The following is a 15,177-nucleotide window of genomic DNA, read 5'->3' as shown; positions in this document are numbered from 1 at the left end:
GAAAGTATGATCCCCCTTTGCCTTACCATATTTTCACCTAGAATTAAAGCCCATTCAAATTAATTTTCTGCACGAATGCAGTATACCCTTGAAAGCCGCAAGTGTTGGGTGCAATAAGAAGGAAACCTCCGGGGCGGATGCTCGTTGGCTGAGGAAATGAGAAACTCATTCATTTGGCAGCGGCAACGACGGCGACGATGGCGACCCACCTACGCACAACACAGTCACCTTCGAAAAATCGTTGACATGTGAAATTTTAATTAAAACAAAAATGAAAATAATGCAGGAAAAAGAAACAAAGAACCGGTAGTGGCACTACCAGCAGCAACAGCAAACAGCTCTTGTATAAAGTGCAGTAACAATAACGAGAATGCCAAACGAAAATGTCAAAAATATCAACAGCATAAACACACGTCACCAAACCAGGGAAGGGGTTAAATCGGTAGGGTGCTGGTATTACACTGAAAGAAATATAATAGAGAAGATTTAAGTCTAGGAAAATATTATGGGAAATAAATAATAAATAAAGCGGAAAGCAGAAAGGGGTTTATGAAGAAATTATGCTATGAAATGTAATGGAAAGGAATATAAATATATTTTTAAAATGTGTTTAGGATTTTTCTTACCACAATCCTAAGAAAAAAATAAAAAGAAGGGCTTAAAAATAAGTCGAAGAATACTAATACCAAAATTTACAAAAATCTGGAAGGCTTTTTATAAAAAATTCTTGTAAAATGTAAAGGCTATACTTTTAGGATAATATTTTAATGGAGTACTTAAGAAAAGGAACTTATATTTTATCATAGAAAGACCCCATTTCACTCCGTTCTTATATAGTTACCATAAATAATACCTTATTTTAAAATATCCCTTCTCAAAAAGTATCTCACATTTTTCTTTCGAGTGTAAGTGTGTGTGTGTGTGGCACAAAGCTTTTAAGTGCTGTCAGCACGGAAAAGAGCCAAAGTTGGCAACAGCAAAATGGCTGCCTGCTAACATCTTCAGTGACTGCAAACTGCAGCTCATTAGCACCTCGTGGGCTCACACAGATACAAGGAGCAGCAGGAGCAGCAGGAGTAGCAGGAGTAGGAGCAGCAGGACGATGAGGAGTAGAACCGGGTGAGACCACCATCAGTGGGACACGAACTTGGCACTTTTGGTCGCGGTTGACTTTCCACCGATGGCTGCACTGCCTCCGGGGCTTCACCTTCAGCCCAGGATTCGGCTCTCAGCATCCTGGTCCTGCATCCTGGTCCTACTACTTTTGGTCCTGGTCCTGCCTGCCGCAAAACTCTTTGCACATTGGAGCGGAAATTTTGTTGCAATGAAGTTTAGCGCTGAGTGCATGTTGCACTTGAGTAAAATTAATGTAATTGCTCTTTGAAATCAGGCTAGCTCTGCCTCTTTTTTTTCACTCTCTCTAGGAGGATTTTCCCATCCTCAGGCACGTGCGGTGTGCTGGAAATTAACGCGGCGGCTCATAATTAGATTTTCCATCTGCCAGAGCATCAGATTATTACTAATTTATTTATGGCAGTTTGTTTTTTACAAAGGAAAGTAGAAGGAGGATAGTAGCTAGCTAGTATTAGGTGTTTTTAAAGTGTATTCTGTTTTAATTTATTGCATACACAGACTAGTGATTAATGAAAAAATATTAAATATTTAAAACAGAAGCAACAATGTGACAGAAAACAATGTAATATTATGACTAATTTATTTATGATCGTTTTTATTGCAAAGCTCGAACATTGATGGATGATTTATTTCTTACACAGACTTATGACTAATATCTAAATATTAAAAATATACATTTTTTTAAAAATTGTAACATAAAACCTTACTTACAAAGTCCCAAATTTACTTCCTACATAGCTCAACTTTTTCTCCTTTTTCCTTTTATTTTACCAAGCAAAACTGCAGTAATGTTTGTTTTTCTGGCAGCTTCGTAAAGTTTTCCCCGTTAGCTTTTGCTAAGAACTTGGTTGATATAGAACATAGTTTATCTATTTTGATGTATAAATTCTTAATATCTCACTTGATTTTCAATGGCGAAATTAGGCCATAAAAGTTTTGAGCGAACTAACACCGCATTGCGACCCGGTCCAATTGAACCACTTAGAAGTTGCTGTTCTGTCACAAATGTCCGTAATAAAAGTTTTCGGTTCTATCAAGTTTTTTTGCTTTCTTTTGTATCCCTTAACTTGGCTTGCCTGATGACCATAAACTTGTAACACTTTGGTAACATAGAAGCCACCCACCCACACACACATACCCGCAGTTGGTCACTGATATTTCCGAGTGATTAAGTCGTTCACAAACACAAACTCTATAGGAGAGGGAAAGAGAGAGATATGATGGAAAAGGAGGGCAATATTTTTTATTGATATCCACAATGTCTGTGTGTGTGTGTTTGTGCAACCAATTTGGTTCTAAAGGACGAAACAACAAAAGTGTTGAAGTTGCCCCCCAAAAAAAAGAAGAAAGCCAAAGAGTCAACACGGTCCCATGGGTAAATTTAATAGTACAACGGGGTGTACGAGCTCTCAAGTGCCGCAAGCATTTGTTTTACTTCGTATCTCTTCCTTTTTTTATGATTTTTCCAACGTCTTTTTAGATATTTTTGTTGTATTATTTTTGTATTTTTTTTTTGGGAAAAGTTCCCTGGCTTAGATGAAGTTTTTCGGTACTTTTCAGACGGTTTTTGGGATAGGCAGAGGCCGGGTTACGGTGCCGGCTTTTAGGGGGGTTTGTCGGCAAACTAGTAAATCTAATTTCTAACCACAGACACATACAGGCGGCAGCAGCAGCAGCCATGTAACTGCTCCCGAGATCCTTGGGAGGTCCTCGGGGAGCGGAGGACCTTGTCTGCAGCAAGTTCGTCAGTGTTCGTCAACTGCAACAGCAGGAGCAGCAGTAGCAGCAGGAGCAGCATCAGGAGCAGGTCCTTGGAGCAAATTGCGCCCCGGTTGTTGGCATTTTTCGAGCTTACCGACTTAGCCAACTTGTAGCTGTTGGCCTGTTAAGTACTTTGGTTATCGCCCACACATGTTTGTGGCCTGTTTTCCAGCGTTAGCTCTATATATAAATATATATTTGTGTATTTGTGTATATATTCTATGTGTTGCCAAGTACTAGAAACAAACTGCCAAAGCCAAAAACCAAAAGCCAAAGCCAAAAGCCAAAGGAAAAGCCGAAGGCAAGTGCGGCTGCAATTGCAACAGCAACAGCAAACTGCAACTGCAACTGCAACTTCTACTTCAACTGCAACTGCTCAGCCATGCTCTTTACAACTTTGTTGAGACTCTGAAGTGGCAGGCAGCATCTATACTCTGCTCTCTGTATAAAGTCGAAGGGGAAATAAATATAAAAAAAGACTCAAAACATATGTGTGTACATAAGTGATAGTCACTTTGAGGGGCCTGCAGGTATCGAGGAAATGGTTGCAAAGGTGCAATCTCCTTTGGCAATATTAATGGTGTGATTTCGATCGTATGTTGAGTGAACATACTTACTTTTCTTTTTTGCAATTACTTTAGCAAGAGTCGGAAGTTCTTAGGGGGATTAAAATGGGTTATTTATAGATTATATTAAGACATTATAAGAAAAAGGAAGATTATAGAAAAGGAAATGCAAGTAAGAAGCAAATTTAAAGCAATACTGTTCAGTTTATTTAAGGTGTTATCTATAATAAATAATAATATTAGGAATACATTTAATATAATTTATTCATGAAAAGTTAATCACAAAAAATAAAGGTATTAAAATGTCACTTAAAAATTAAACCAAGAATTAATCTACACAAAACCTTCAAAGAAATCTTTATATGATTATTAATAAGCTTTTTTCAGAGAAATATCAACATATTTTTATATCAATGCGACTTAAATGGAATGAAATTTTAGGTAAACAGCATTAAACATATTGGTAATCAATTAATAATACAAAATAATACATTAAATTTAAATAAACAGAAATATTAGCAATATAAAAACTTACTAAGGGTCTAATATCTCTATTTTTAATAAAAAATATATGAGCAAATAATAGGTTAAATATTAAATATTAATATTAATAACAATTTGCATAAATTTAATAATTTATATAATATTTATGTAGTATATCTAAAGATTTATAAAGAATTGTTAAGAAACATCCATAAAGAACTTTTATGAAGTTTGATAGTATTTTTGTGCAATATAGGAATGAGCAAATATTAATATTTATAAAAATACAATATAGAAATCCTCTTGATTTAATTTTGAGATATATTCTCATGCTCCTTTACTCTCACCAGGATATCTTTAGATGCGCATCCTTTGGCTGCCATTGAAATGCATCTGTCGCTCGTTTGTTTCTGCTGCCTGCAATCACAGCCCCCAAAAGACACCCCCACCCACAGGCAGCATTGGTTGTGTCTTCTGTGTGTGTTGTGTGTGTGATGTGTGTGCGTGCACATATGTGAATGCGAAACAAAAATGTGTGTTTGTGATGTGCAGTTTGCACTATGCAGTGGTGGGTGTAGTGGTAGTGATGGGGGAAACGGAAGTTAGCAGGCAAAGCGGCGGAAATGTAAAATCAATGTTGTTGCTGTCGCCGTAGAACTGTAGCTGGCAGTTCTTCGGTTGGATATACTCATACAGAGAAAGAAAAGTTATACTTGAACCTGAATACAAGTATATTTGTATTGTGTTTTAATGTGTTCATCAGTTGGAAACAATAACTAGAGTGTAAAAGTCAACTCTAAGCATATAAATATACAGTTTCTGGAATTTATATCAACATTTTGTAGTACAGTGTAGTTTAGCTCTAGTTTTGTATAGTTATCTTCAGTATTTTTGCCTTCAACATGGCGAATTGTTGAGGCATTGTTGTCACTGTTCAGCTGTGCATTTTGTTGTGATTGTTATGACTGTTTATGCCGCCTTTTGTTGTTGCTCTTATTATTATTATTATTATTATTGTGCATTTGTGCTTGAAGCGAATTATGTGTATGAAAAATGCATAAAAAGTTTTTTGCCCAGCGAAATGTGCAAACAAAATAAACAATCTGAAAAACAAACTCCTGCAGACACACACACAGACTCACATGTGCATGCAATTATGTCAGATTTACAAATACTCACATGCTTGCTTAGACACAACCAAAACGTCCTTCATTCCTCCTCAAGTGTCTTTCCCTTTTTGCCCTTTTTGGCATTTGCATATGTAAATATATATACATATATTTTAAAGTAAATCTTCACCCATTCCACCCTGAATTATTTTTTATCTTCGCTTCGGTTTTTGTTTTGTTGCAGAATATTTGTTTAATGTGCCGCTTCTGTTATTGTTATGCTCGAGCATTCATTTTTGCTCTTTTTTGTTACAATATTTTGTTGAAGGGTATTTAACTCGGAGAGATGGGTATATATTTAAAGGTTACTTGGATTCTTTTTAAGGGATATATTAATGGAGGATTGGTATTTAAATAATACTTAAATATATTATTAAGCAAATATTTAGGGGTTACATGGAAAGTCTGAAAACTCTTTATCTTTATTTATACATTTTTATTTGCAAAACGAGATTGATATTTTAATAATATATCAAGCTTATATCAAATATATCAAGCTTAATCTATTAAATTAAATTTTTGAACTTGTTATAAGCTAAATTAGAAGTAATACTATTTTGTTTACAATAAAAATAGTATTTTATGTATTTAGAGTTTAATAAAATCGTAAATTACGAATATTTGATTGTATATATTCGTTGTTAGTCATTAATGTTAAAGTATTTAGTGTACTTTTTTATTAATATAAACTTCCTATAAATTTTTGAGGCATTTCTATGTTAAAATTGATTAACTAACCTAGAAAAGAGATTTTATATGGCTTTGTAAGGCATAAATTATAAAGAACAATCCCTTTTAAATAAACCTGTTGCTTAAAGTATAACAACTATCTTTTCTTCCTACCCCAAGATTTCCCTTCTTAAACCTTAAGCCCAGATAATAATCATAATAACAACAAAAAAAGAGCACTCCAAGAAGAATCTCCAAGTCGAGCAACTAATCTAAGCCACACTTTCGCATTCTGCGGCTCTTATTGTTATTGTTCATTATGTTTTGGTCCTTTGTTGTGTAACATGTTTTGCTTATACGCAACCCCCTCCCATCATGCCACACCCCCCAATTTTTGGGGGCTCTTTCCGGCATCTGTGCATCTGTGGGCCTGGTGCCCCATCTTTTTTATGCCTCTTTGGGGAGATTTTTACATTGAGGTGTGTTGATTTTGTTTTAATGCTAAAGTAAATTTCCCTCTTTTTATTTTTTGCCTTTCCCATCGTCCTTTTTTTCCGGCTTAATGCCACAAGCCGATTTTCGCGGTTGTTTGTGGCATTTGTTGGGGTTTTTCTTGGCTGCGTTCTGCGTATTAATTTTAATTACAAAATTTCGACTAAAGCAAGGGGTTCTTGAATAATTTAACACTTTCTTGCTGTGTATCATTTATGTTTATTTTTTGTAGGGAATTTTCTTGGGTTCCTAAAATCAGGGAATTAACTTTTTAATCAAGGTGTGTTGTTGTCGCTGTAAACTAAACATTTCCATTTCCATTTCCCCCCTCTTTTTAGTTTGAAAACAAAAACTTTTGGCCCTGTTGTTTTTAGTTGGGCTTTTGTCGCCTTATCGCCCTAAAAGTTTTATGTTCCAACAACTTTTGCTGGCCACACGGCGTATGAGTAATTTTTTGTTTGTTTGATTATCATATTTCTCACTCAACCTCGGCCTCGGTGTGTAGAAGACAAAACAGGAAAAGCCAAACAAAAGGCCTAAACATACTTTCACCTTCTCGGTTTTGCAAAAAACAAAAAAAAAACAAAAAGGTTGACAATGTTCTTGGCTGCTTTTTCTGCACTCAAGTTCAAGTTTCCTGGGGGCAAGAACAGAAATATGCATAGCAACGAACATTAGTTTCAATTTGTGTGTGGCCATTAGAAAAAAGTGTGTGTGTGTGTGTGTGTGTGTCTGGCTTACCTTGTGGCACACACTCACACTCACACTCACTCACCTGGCCTCAGTGTGTATCTGTGTGTGTGTGCTTGTGTGCGTCGCTAGAGCTTGTCGCCTCTGGTAAGTATGCAACACTTTTACTTTTTGCCTTCGCCTCTTCTCCTCCTTGGGGGCTCCGTGTGAAAACATGAAACGAACAAAAGCTGCTTAAAAACACCAAACCATAACAATGTAAAGTGTTGTAAGGGGGGGCAGGGGGGGGGGGGAGGTTGTACTGTCGAAAAATATTTTACACCTTTTTGCGCTGTGGAGAGCACAATCTATGGGTTGCCTTTTGAGGGATGCTCACCTTATCTGGGGCTACCCCCAAAAACACAAAAAAATACACACCTAAAGCCAAAGCCATGGCAAGAGACCGAGCAACAAGGTAAACATTTTGCGGTAATTAAGAAAAATTACCTTGCCCAGCTCAGTCAAAAAAAAAAAATAAATACCAACCGAAAACCAAAAAAAGTAAAAACAAGAAAAGCACAACAACAGGGCCCATAAAGTAGTCCCCAACACCGACAGATAGACAGACAAAGTTGGCCAGAACGGAAAGACAGTTGCGAGGAGCCTTCGCTTCGCTTCGACTGTGGAAAACCCTCGTTCAGTTTTCCCACCCAATGCCCTGTGTCTTTCCACATTTTCTAGTGGCTGCGACTTTTTGGTGTTAACTTTAAATTAGCAGCAAAGTGGAAAGTGTTGTCGGTTGGCTTTTAAAATGTTTTGCGGTGTATTTTATTTATCACGAAGTAGATCTGGTGTGGCAATTGCCAGCCAACCGCCAGCACCGCTGTCCACCTTGTCTCGCCTGTCATTTGTCTGTCTTGGCCATGTTATAAAATAATGTGTAAATGTCCCTTGCCATTTTTTGTTTTTTTTTTTTGTTTCGTTTATTCTGGCACTCTTCCTTTTTTTGTTTTTCGCCTTTTTTGTTTTAATTTACTTAATGTGCTGCCCGGGTCCTTTTATGATGCCTTCTTGGGGACTATTTTTTCCGGCTTCATTTTTTTTTGTCCCTTCGTTGCTCATCTTATATTTTTTTGTTTTTGTTGTTGTCCCCTGTTTGGGCTCATTTACCTTGAGAGTTGAGAGTGTCCTCCATCTTATCATTAATGTGTGTGCTTACTTCCTTAATTAGTGCCAGATACTTGCCCAAAAAAAGTATTGGGGAAAGGCAATAAAATACAGAAAAGTTTCTCCCAGAAATATAACTTGTAAAATATATAGAATATAAAACAAAAGGTGAAGAGATATGCTAATTTATGCACTTGATAAATATATAATGGAATTTCAAGGGGCCATCGTCTCATGGGTAAAATTGGTGGAATATGAAAATTTGTACTAAGATTACAAAGTTTTTAATGGGCAATTAAACGTTTTAAAGGGCCTTGATTAATTAAAATTTTGGGCAAAAACAGTTTTATTTAACAGTTTATTGGGTTTTTCTGATCTAATTGTTTGTTATTATAACATTTGTTTTATAAGGAGTCGTTAATTAAAGTTGTTTTAAATATTTATACAAACTTGTATTTGATTATTTATACAGAGTCTGGAACTTGGAATCTTATTTTATTTTTAACAAGTTAAAAAAGGTTTCCATGAATTTAAGCAAGGCACTATAAATAATAGTTTTAAGGCTTAATTTTTCTTGTTTTCTGATTGTTCTTTGTTGTTGATAAATTTTAGGGCAAATTACACTTATTTCGCTGGGCAATTTTCTATAATATCATGGCTAATTCACCTATTTAAATTTGTGCCAAAAAATCTCGCACGTCTGCGCATATAATTCCCAACTGGTTCTAACATCTCTGTAATGAAGCCACGACTGGCCGGCCAACTTTTACATACGTTTGTGTGTGTGATTACAATAGTGGAAAGTGCTTGCTGTTTATAGTTAATTACCCTAAAAGTAACTTAATTAAACATACATATAAACATGTTAATTTCATATTTATGAATAAGTAACTTCATGAGGTACTTTCTTATAAATTCAAACTTAGTTTACCTATTGTAATTAATGTAATCTCTATAACTTACAAAGGTTAAACTCATTTATTATTATTCTTCGAGTTAACTCTTACCCTCCATTACCTTTGAGACACAATTAGAAGTTTCTCCGAAAAACCGCTCAAGATTTGCTTCCAACATTTGCCACTAAATCGCAATTACCCAGAATTGCTGGCAAATTGAATTAATTAGGATTTTACACATTCCGCTTGAGAGCTTAACATTTTTGACTCCCAATTTAAATTGGGTTTTCGGTTTCGCTCTTTCGCAACATTGTCTCCCAAGGAAATTTAATTAAAACAAGCGCAACTAAGCGCACCATTTACCGCCCTTGAGTCAAAAACGTATACGTAATTTCATTAACAATTATGGCCCGGGCGTTGCGCATCTTCCATCATAACCCTTGGCGGATGCGGTGGCAAGATTGGATTGATGTGTGCCACTTGACATGCCAAGAAGTTGAAGGAGGAACCAGGCATGGCATCGTAAAAAAAAGAGAGATTCTTGCTCCTCTTTTTTTGGGGGGGAGTGTGGAGCGACTCTGTCTGTGGCAGCTCCTTCGCTGTTGTGCTAATAAAATCAAAACTGATTACCACATCATCTTCAACGAGCAAAGAGCAGAGAGCAGAGAGGAGCGTAACGCTTGGAATCGAAGCATGCATATCATATTACTCATACGCCACGTTATACAATTTACTTACATCGTCAACGAGCAGAACGTTGACAGCGAACCAAGACGAGGCGAGATGAGGCGGTAGTTGTGGCCCAGATGAAGACAAATAGATGGTAGAGAGGCAAATGCACTGGGAGAAAAAATTAGGGCTTTACTTACAGTAGAAAAACTTGTATGGTTTAAAACAAATCAAGTCAAAGAAAGGTGTTATCTAGTATAGTTTCTTAAAGGTTGAAGATATCAAATGCTTAGAGATTTAAGGATTTCTTTTAAGATTTTTTCCAGTGTACTTGTGCACATGTGTATGTGTATGTATGTGTATGTCAACAGGATGTGCGTGCCTGGATGAGTGCGCAAAAATGGCAACGGCAAAGAGCAAAAGCCAAGAGCCAAAAGCAAAAACAATTAATTGAGTGGGTGGCAAAGCGACACCAGCGATGGTGCCATGCTACAAGGGGCAAGTACGCTATGCTATACCAGCGGCAGCCAAGTGCAGCGAAAGATAAATCGTTTTGCAATAGCGCTATAATTTAATCAAATTTGTCACTTTTGCAATTGAGCAAGTATCTCGCGTGCGCGCACAGAAGAGATCCACCTCCATTTCTAGCTCTTGCTCTTGCTCTTGCTCCAGTGGAATTTATGAATGGAATTTGCAGGCGCAGCCATGGACAAAGGGAGCTGCAATGCTATCCACCCACCGGCTACCACTACACCTGCACAGGTAACTCAATCTTTGCGTCACGGGTGGCAAGTGCGTGCCCGGGCATCGCGTTCGCACTTTGTAAATTCAATTTGAAATGCGCTTGATGCGCACAAAGGCGCAGGTACAAGCCCACCTTGCTTGCACCTTATGCTCACGGATGGGGAACCCCCGGCTACCTCACCTCCCTCTCTCCAACCTCACCTGTGTTGATACCCTACAAGTGCCGTTGAACGGTGATGGCCAAACAAATGCCAGAGCCAAGCTAAGCGGTTTGTCAGCGCAAATGGGGGTCGCGTTAAAAAGGCTGTAGAGGGGTAGAGTGTAAACGTCATTGATGACGACCCTTAAACCCCACCTTCCCACCGATTAGGTGAATCGATTAACTGGTCTTGTAATTGAATACAAGTACCAGAGCCATACGCACTTTCCTTTTTTTGCAGTGCAGTTTACGCAATTTGTTGTTGCCATTACCCTGTGGAATGGTCGCTAAAGCTGCCAACAAATTCTCAGTTACGCGCTCACGTTCACAGGACACTCACTCACACACACACACACACACACACAAATGTGAAAGCAAACACTGCCACCAAACACACACACACATATAGCATACACACACACTCTGATACACAGATACAATCAGCTCGAGCACCTTTCACAGAATGCACGAACCAATTTCAACAAATCTAGAAACTCCCCTTTTGTACACTGCAGAAATCCTGAGGGAACAATACTCGAAACTGATGTGTCTGAGAAGGGATGCTGGGAATCGTTAATTTAAAAATCTGACAAAACACTGGTATGAAAATATTTCAAAAGACATTGCAAATTTAAGAAAACTTAAGCAATGTAAATATCTTATAATTGATTCTGCAAACAGGATAAGCAAGGAGTTATTTATAATTATTTTATATATTGTTTTATAGGAATAAATATTTGTTGAATTTTAACTATTTCTGTTTCAAGGAGTAAATAAGCCATTAAATATATATTTATTAAACTAATACAAAATATATTAGTATACGAATCTGAGGTTTATTTATTTCTACTTATGATGAAATATCTAAGCTTATTATAAGGCATTCAAAATAGTTCTCAGAAATCTTTGTTTCGTAAATTTTATGTACACTTAATATTCTTTGGAAATATTATTAAATTAAACCTAAGAAATCACTATAAAAAAGAATGTCAGAAATACCCCTACTTCCCTAAGACACGTTAAACTTTATAACAAAGTTTCTTACATTTCAATGAACTTACAATTAAATTAACTTTTATTAAATCCGAGAACTCAATGAACTAAATATTTTACCTCCCCTCTAAGTTAATTAAAGGAACTCTGTATTCTCAAGTTTGGAAAACATTTTTCCTTGTGTAACCTGCCACTGCAATGTTAAACATTTTATCAACGCTGTGCAAAAAAAAGAAGAGGAAACGCAGAGGGACGAAGAGCAAAAAACTCGTTCGAATTTTTAAACAAAAATCCAAAAACGTTGGCCATAAGCGAACAGGTAACCAAACCAGGCATCCCACGGCATGCGGGAAAGCGGCGATGGAGGGAAAGTGAAAACGGGGAAATGTGAATGAAAGGAAGGGGGGTGAGACGCTTTTCGAGGGGTTTTGTGAATGTTATTTTTCAAACATCAAATGTTCTGGCAACGTTGACGTCAACACGGGGTCCAAGGTAAAAGTGACGCTACTTTCAGCTGTTTGTGCTACCTTCCTTCGTTCCTTCCTTCCATCCACCTGTCCAAACGGTTCCCAATTGGCTGCATTTCCCAGGTCAGCCATCTGCCACTCCCCCGCCGACATTTCCATTGCCTTTCCCGGCCCACCCACTCGGCTTTTCCCATAGTTGCCACTGGCGTTTTCACCTCTCAACTTGGCCATTTATTGCAATATCAAAAATGCTTGCCTTCTGCCGTTGAAAATGATTGAAAAATATTCGCATTCAGTCTTTAAAGTTTGTCCAACGATTTTTGTTTGATTTTATTTTTTTATAACAGGTGTACTTCTTTTGTAAACATTTGTGTTTGCTTTTTATATTTTGCAGGTGATCCTACAAGGAATAATGCTCAGGCTTTGGCTGGTCCATATAATAACGATATGTGTGCTATTAACTAATGTTAAGTCTGGTGTGCCTATTGGTAAGTGTGGATTAAAATAATATAACGTAATACAATAACAGATTAATAATAATAATCATTAATACATATTGAAAGTTTACTTCATTTAAAAAAAGAATTCCTATTTATTTATATTTTATTCTTCTTGCTTGAATATCAAATATCTTGATTCATTTACAATATTTATAATTATATGCTTAAACATTTTACATTTTAATTAATTTATTTAAATACAGGAACCGGCGGACCATCAATCATTTTGGAGAGCAAAGATGCTTTATTAACCTGCGTAGTGTCCGATAATTCCTCAAATAACACAGTAATATGGAAAAAGGGTGACGAGATCCTTACCGCGGGCACAGTCCGGGTTACAAAGGATCATCGGGTGCGAATTCTCCACGATGAAAGTGAGTTGTATAATTTAATATTTGTTGTTTATAATAATTGGGGAATATTTCTACACAGATCCCAAGGGAAAGAATCTGGAGACGGGCGGTGAGGTGTGGGTGCTTTTGATTAAAACCCTCAAGCCCAGCGATTCGGGGGCGTATATATGCGAGCTTAACTCTGATCCTGTGCTGCGCAGCATACACATACTGACAGGTGAGTAGAAACTAAAAATAATTAATTAGAAATGATTAATTGAAAGGTTTTGATACATTTTATTCAACAAAGTTAAAAAGTAATCATAAAAAACCTAACAAAATCAAAAAGATACCCTTATTTGTGCTTCCATTTTCATACTTCCCTCCATGTTTTTCTCTCTCTGTACATGACAATTAATTTCCTTCCTTGACAGTCAAGGAGCTGCACTCGTCAACGGGTGGTCCGAGCAATTCCACGGACACCTCCACCGCGGAGTCGAGTGATGTGTTCCTGCTGCCACCGCCGCTGGACGCGCAGGACAATCGCAGCTTCTGGCGGCCAAGTCAAGTGCCGCCGCTGGTCACTCACGATTTCACGGAATGCTGCGAGCGGGCCAATGTTTCGGCCCAGTGCATGGGCTTCTGCAACGTGCACAATATCCTGGACGGGACCACGGGCGTCGATCCCGAGGCCTGCGAACGGGACTTCCCCGGCATTGTGCGTTGCATGGCCGATGGCCGCAATCATGTGCCCTGCTGTGTGGAGAAGCAGATTCCGGATTTGTGCCAGGACATGTGTCGCGGCGAGTACACTCCGTTCACGGACAAACTGAAGACGCGCGTCTCCTGTGTCCAGCACACGCTGAGCGGTCTGCAGTGCATCCTGAAGGGCGTCCAGCTGATACCCAGTTCGCCCACCTTCCTCACCATCGAGAATGTGAGCGAGACGAGCGTGAGTGTGGGCTGGACGGCTCCGGAGAAGCTGGCCGAGCGTGTCTCCGGCTACACCATCAACGTGACCAAGTTGCACAGCTTCGATGAGGATGAGCTGAGTGGTGAGATCATTCACCGAACGGCAGCCGATACCGCCGAGTCTGTGGAGCTTCACACTGTTCCCGCGAATCAAACGCAGTTGGTTTTGAGTAACCTAACACCGCTGGCTATGTACGCTGTGATTGTTACGGCCACGAATGAGTATGGAACGAGTTTGCCCAGCGAAAGGTTGAGATTCTTTACACATACCAGTGCCTCGGCGGCGGAATCGAGAGCTGGAACCACGGACAAGCAGGCGATGCCCCAAATACCAGACACTCGGCAGTGTTGCGAGGATAATGGTATGACCCATCGGATGTGTCTGGACAAAATGTGTGATCCACAAAAGACCGATCAGGCCACGTTGCCTGATTTTATGGTGTGTGCTCCATGGTCAAATATTACCTTCAATTGTTTGGCCAACAATATCGATCATACGCCCTGTTGTCGAGCGAGAGGAATACCTTCGGCCTGCTTTCCACTGTGTGCTGGCAAGCTGCAATCGTTGGACTTTAGTTTGTTCAAGTAAGTTCAATCAATTTAAGTTCAATCTAAATCTAAATTACTATGATTTCTTTCTGTAAATTCTGTAATTCTTAAATCCCAATTACCATTTACCTTACCCAACACTCTGGCTGCTTCCCCCAGTTCAGGACTTAAATTATAATCAATAATTATCGATGCGCAGGAGTAGCTCCTAGTTACCCTGTTAATCACTTCCCCTAAGCGCATCCTTATCACTCGTCCTTGTCCAGGAAATCCATAGGCCGTTAAGCCCTAATATCAAATCCGTGGCCATACCAACCGCACACTCCCCCCGAAAAAACACACAATGCTACTTGCTAATGACTCCGCAGGATGGGTTTTTATGCCGAATGCCAATTACCAAAGTCTCCCTTTCTCGTTTTTTTTTTTCTTCCCTCAGATGCCTGCGCTTCATGCCCGAGTACAACAGCTGTCTGTTCCAGGGATACGGAGTACTGGCCGATCCGCCATCCAAGCTCCGGACGGTGGCCAAGACGGACAGCTTTGTGATTCTGGACTGGAACAAGCCGAAGCGTCTGGCCGACACCGTCAGCACATATCACGTCAAGTTCCGACGTTTGGGCGTTGGCGATGACTATCTGAGCGTGGAGAAGGTATTACACGGGGAGAAATTGGGGGGATGATAAGAGAAGTTCAAACATTTAGAATGTGTGAAGTAACAGAAGGAGTGTGTTAATTGATTTTAACAA

At 38.6% G+C, this 15,177-nt stretch overlaps 1 protein-coding gene across 2 annotated transcripts in view; it reads left to right on the top strand.

Annotated features, from left to right (window-relative positions):
* The window catches only part of LOC110176137 (uncharacterized), an 82,627-nt gene that overhangs the window by 54,035 nt on the left and 13,415 nt on the right, over positions 1-15,177 (top strand). For both annotated transcript variants that reach the window (XM_020942373.2, XM_086838505.1), the window contains 5 exons: positions 12,473-12,566; positions 12,782-12,952; positions 13,011-13,148; positions 13,345-14,467; positions 14,868-15,081. In XM_020942373.2, coding sequence (XP_020798032.2) covers positions 12,491-12,566; positions 12,782-12,952; positions 13,011-13,148; positions 13,345-14,467; positions 14,868-15,081 — 1,722 coding nt within the window. In that variant the 5' untranslated portion in view covers positions 12,473-12,490. The remainder of the gene's footprint in view (positions 1-12,472; positions 12,567-12,781; positions 12,953-13,010; positions 13,149-13,344; positions 14,468-14,867; positions 15,082-15,177) is intronic.

The sequence above is a fragment of the Drosophila serrata genome, unplaced genomic scaffold (assembly GCF_035046125.1).
Source record: "Drosophila serrata isolate PLE 108 unplaced genomic scaffold, ASM3504612v1 contig_71, whole genome shotgun sequence".
NCBI lineage: Eukaryota > Metazoa > Arthropoda > Insecta > Diptera > Drosophilidae > Drosophila > Drosophila serrata.
The sequence above is the reverse complement of the archived record's forward strand: the minus strand, read 5'-3'. Positions and strand labels throughout refer to the sequence as shown.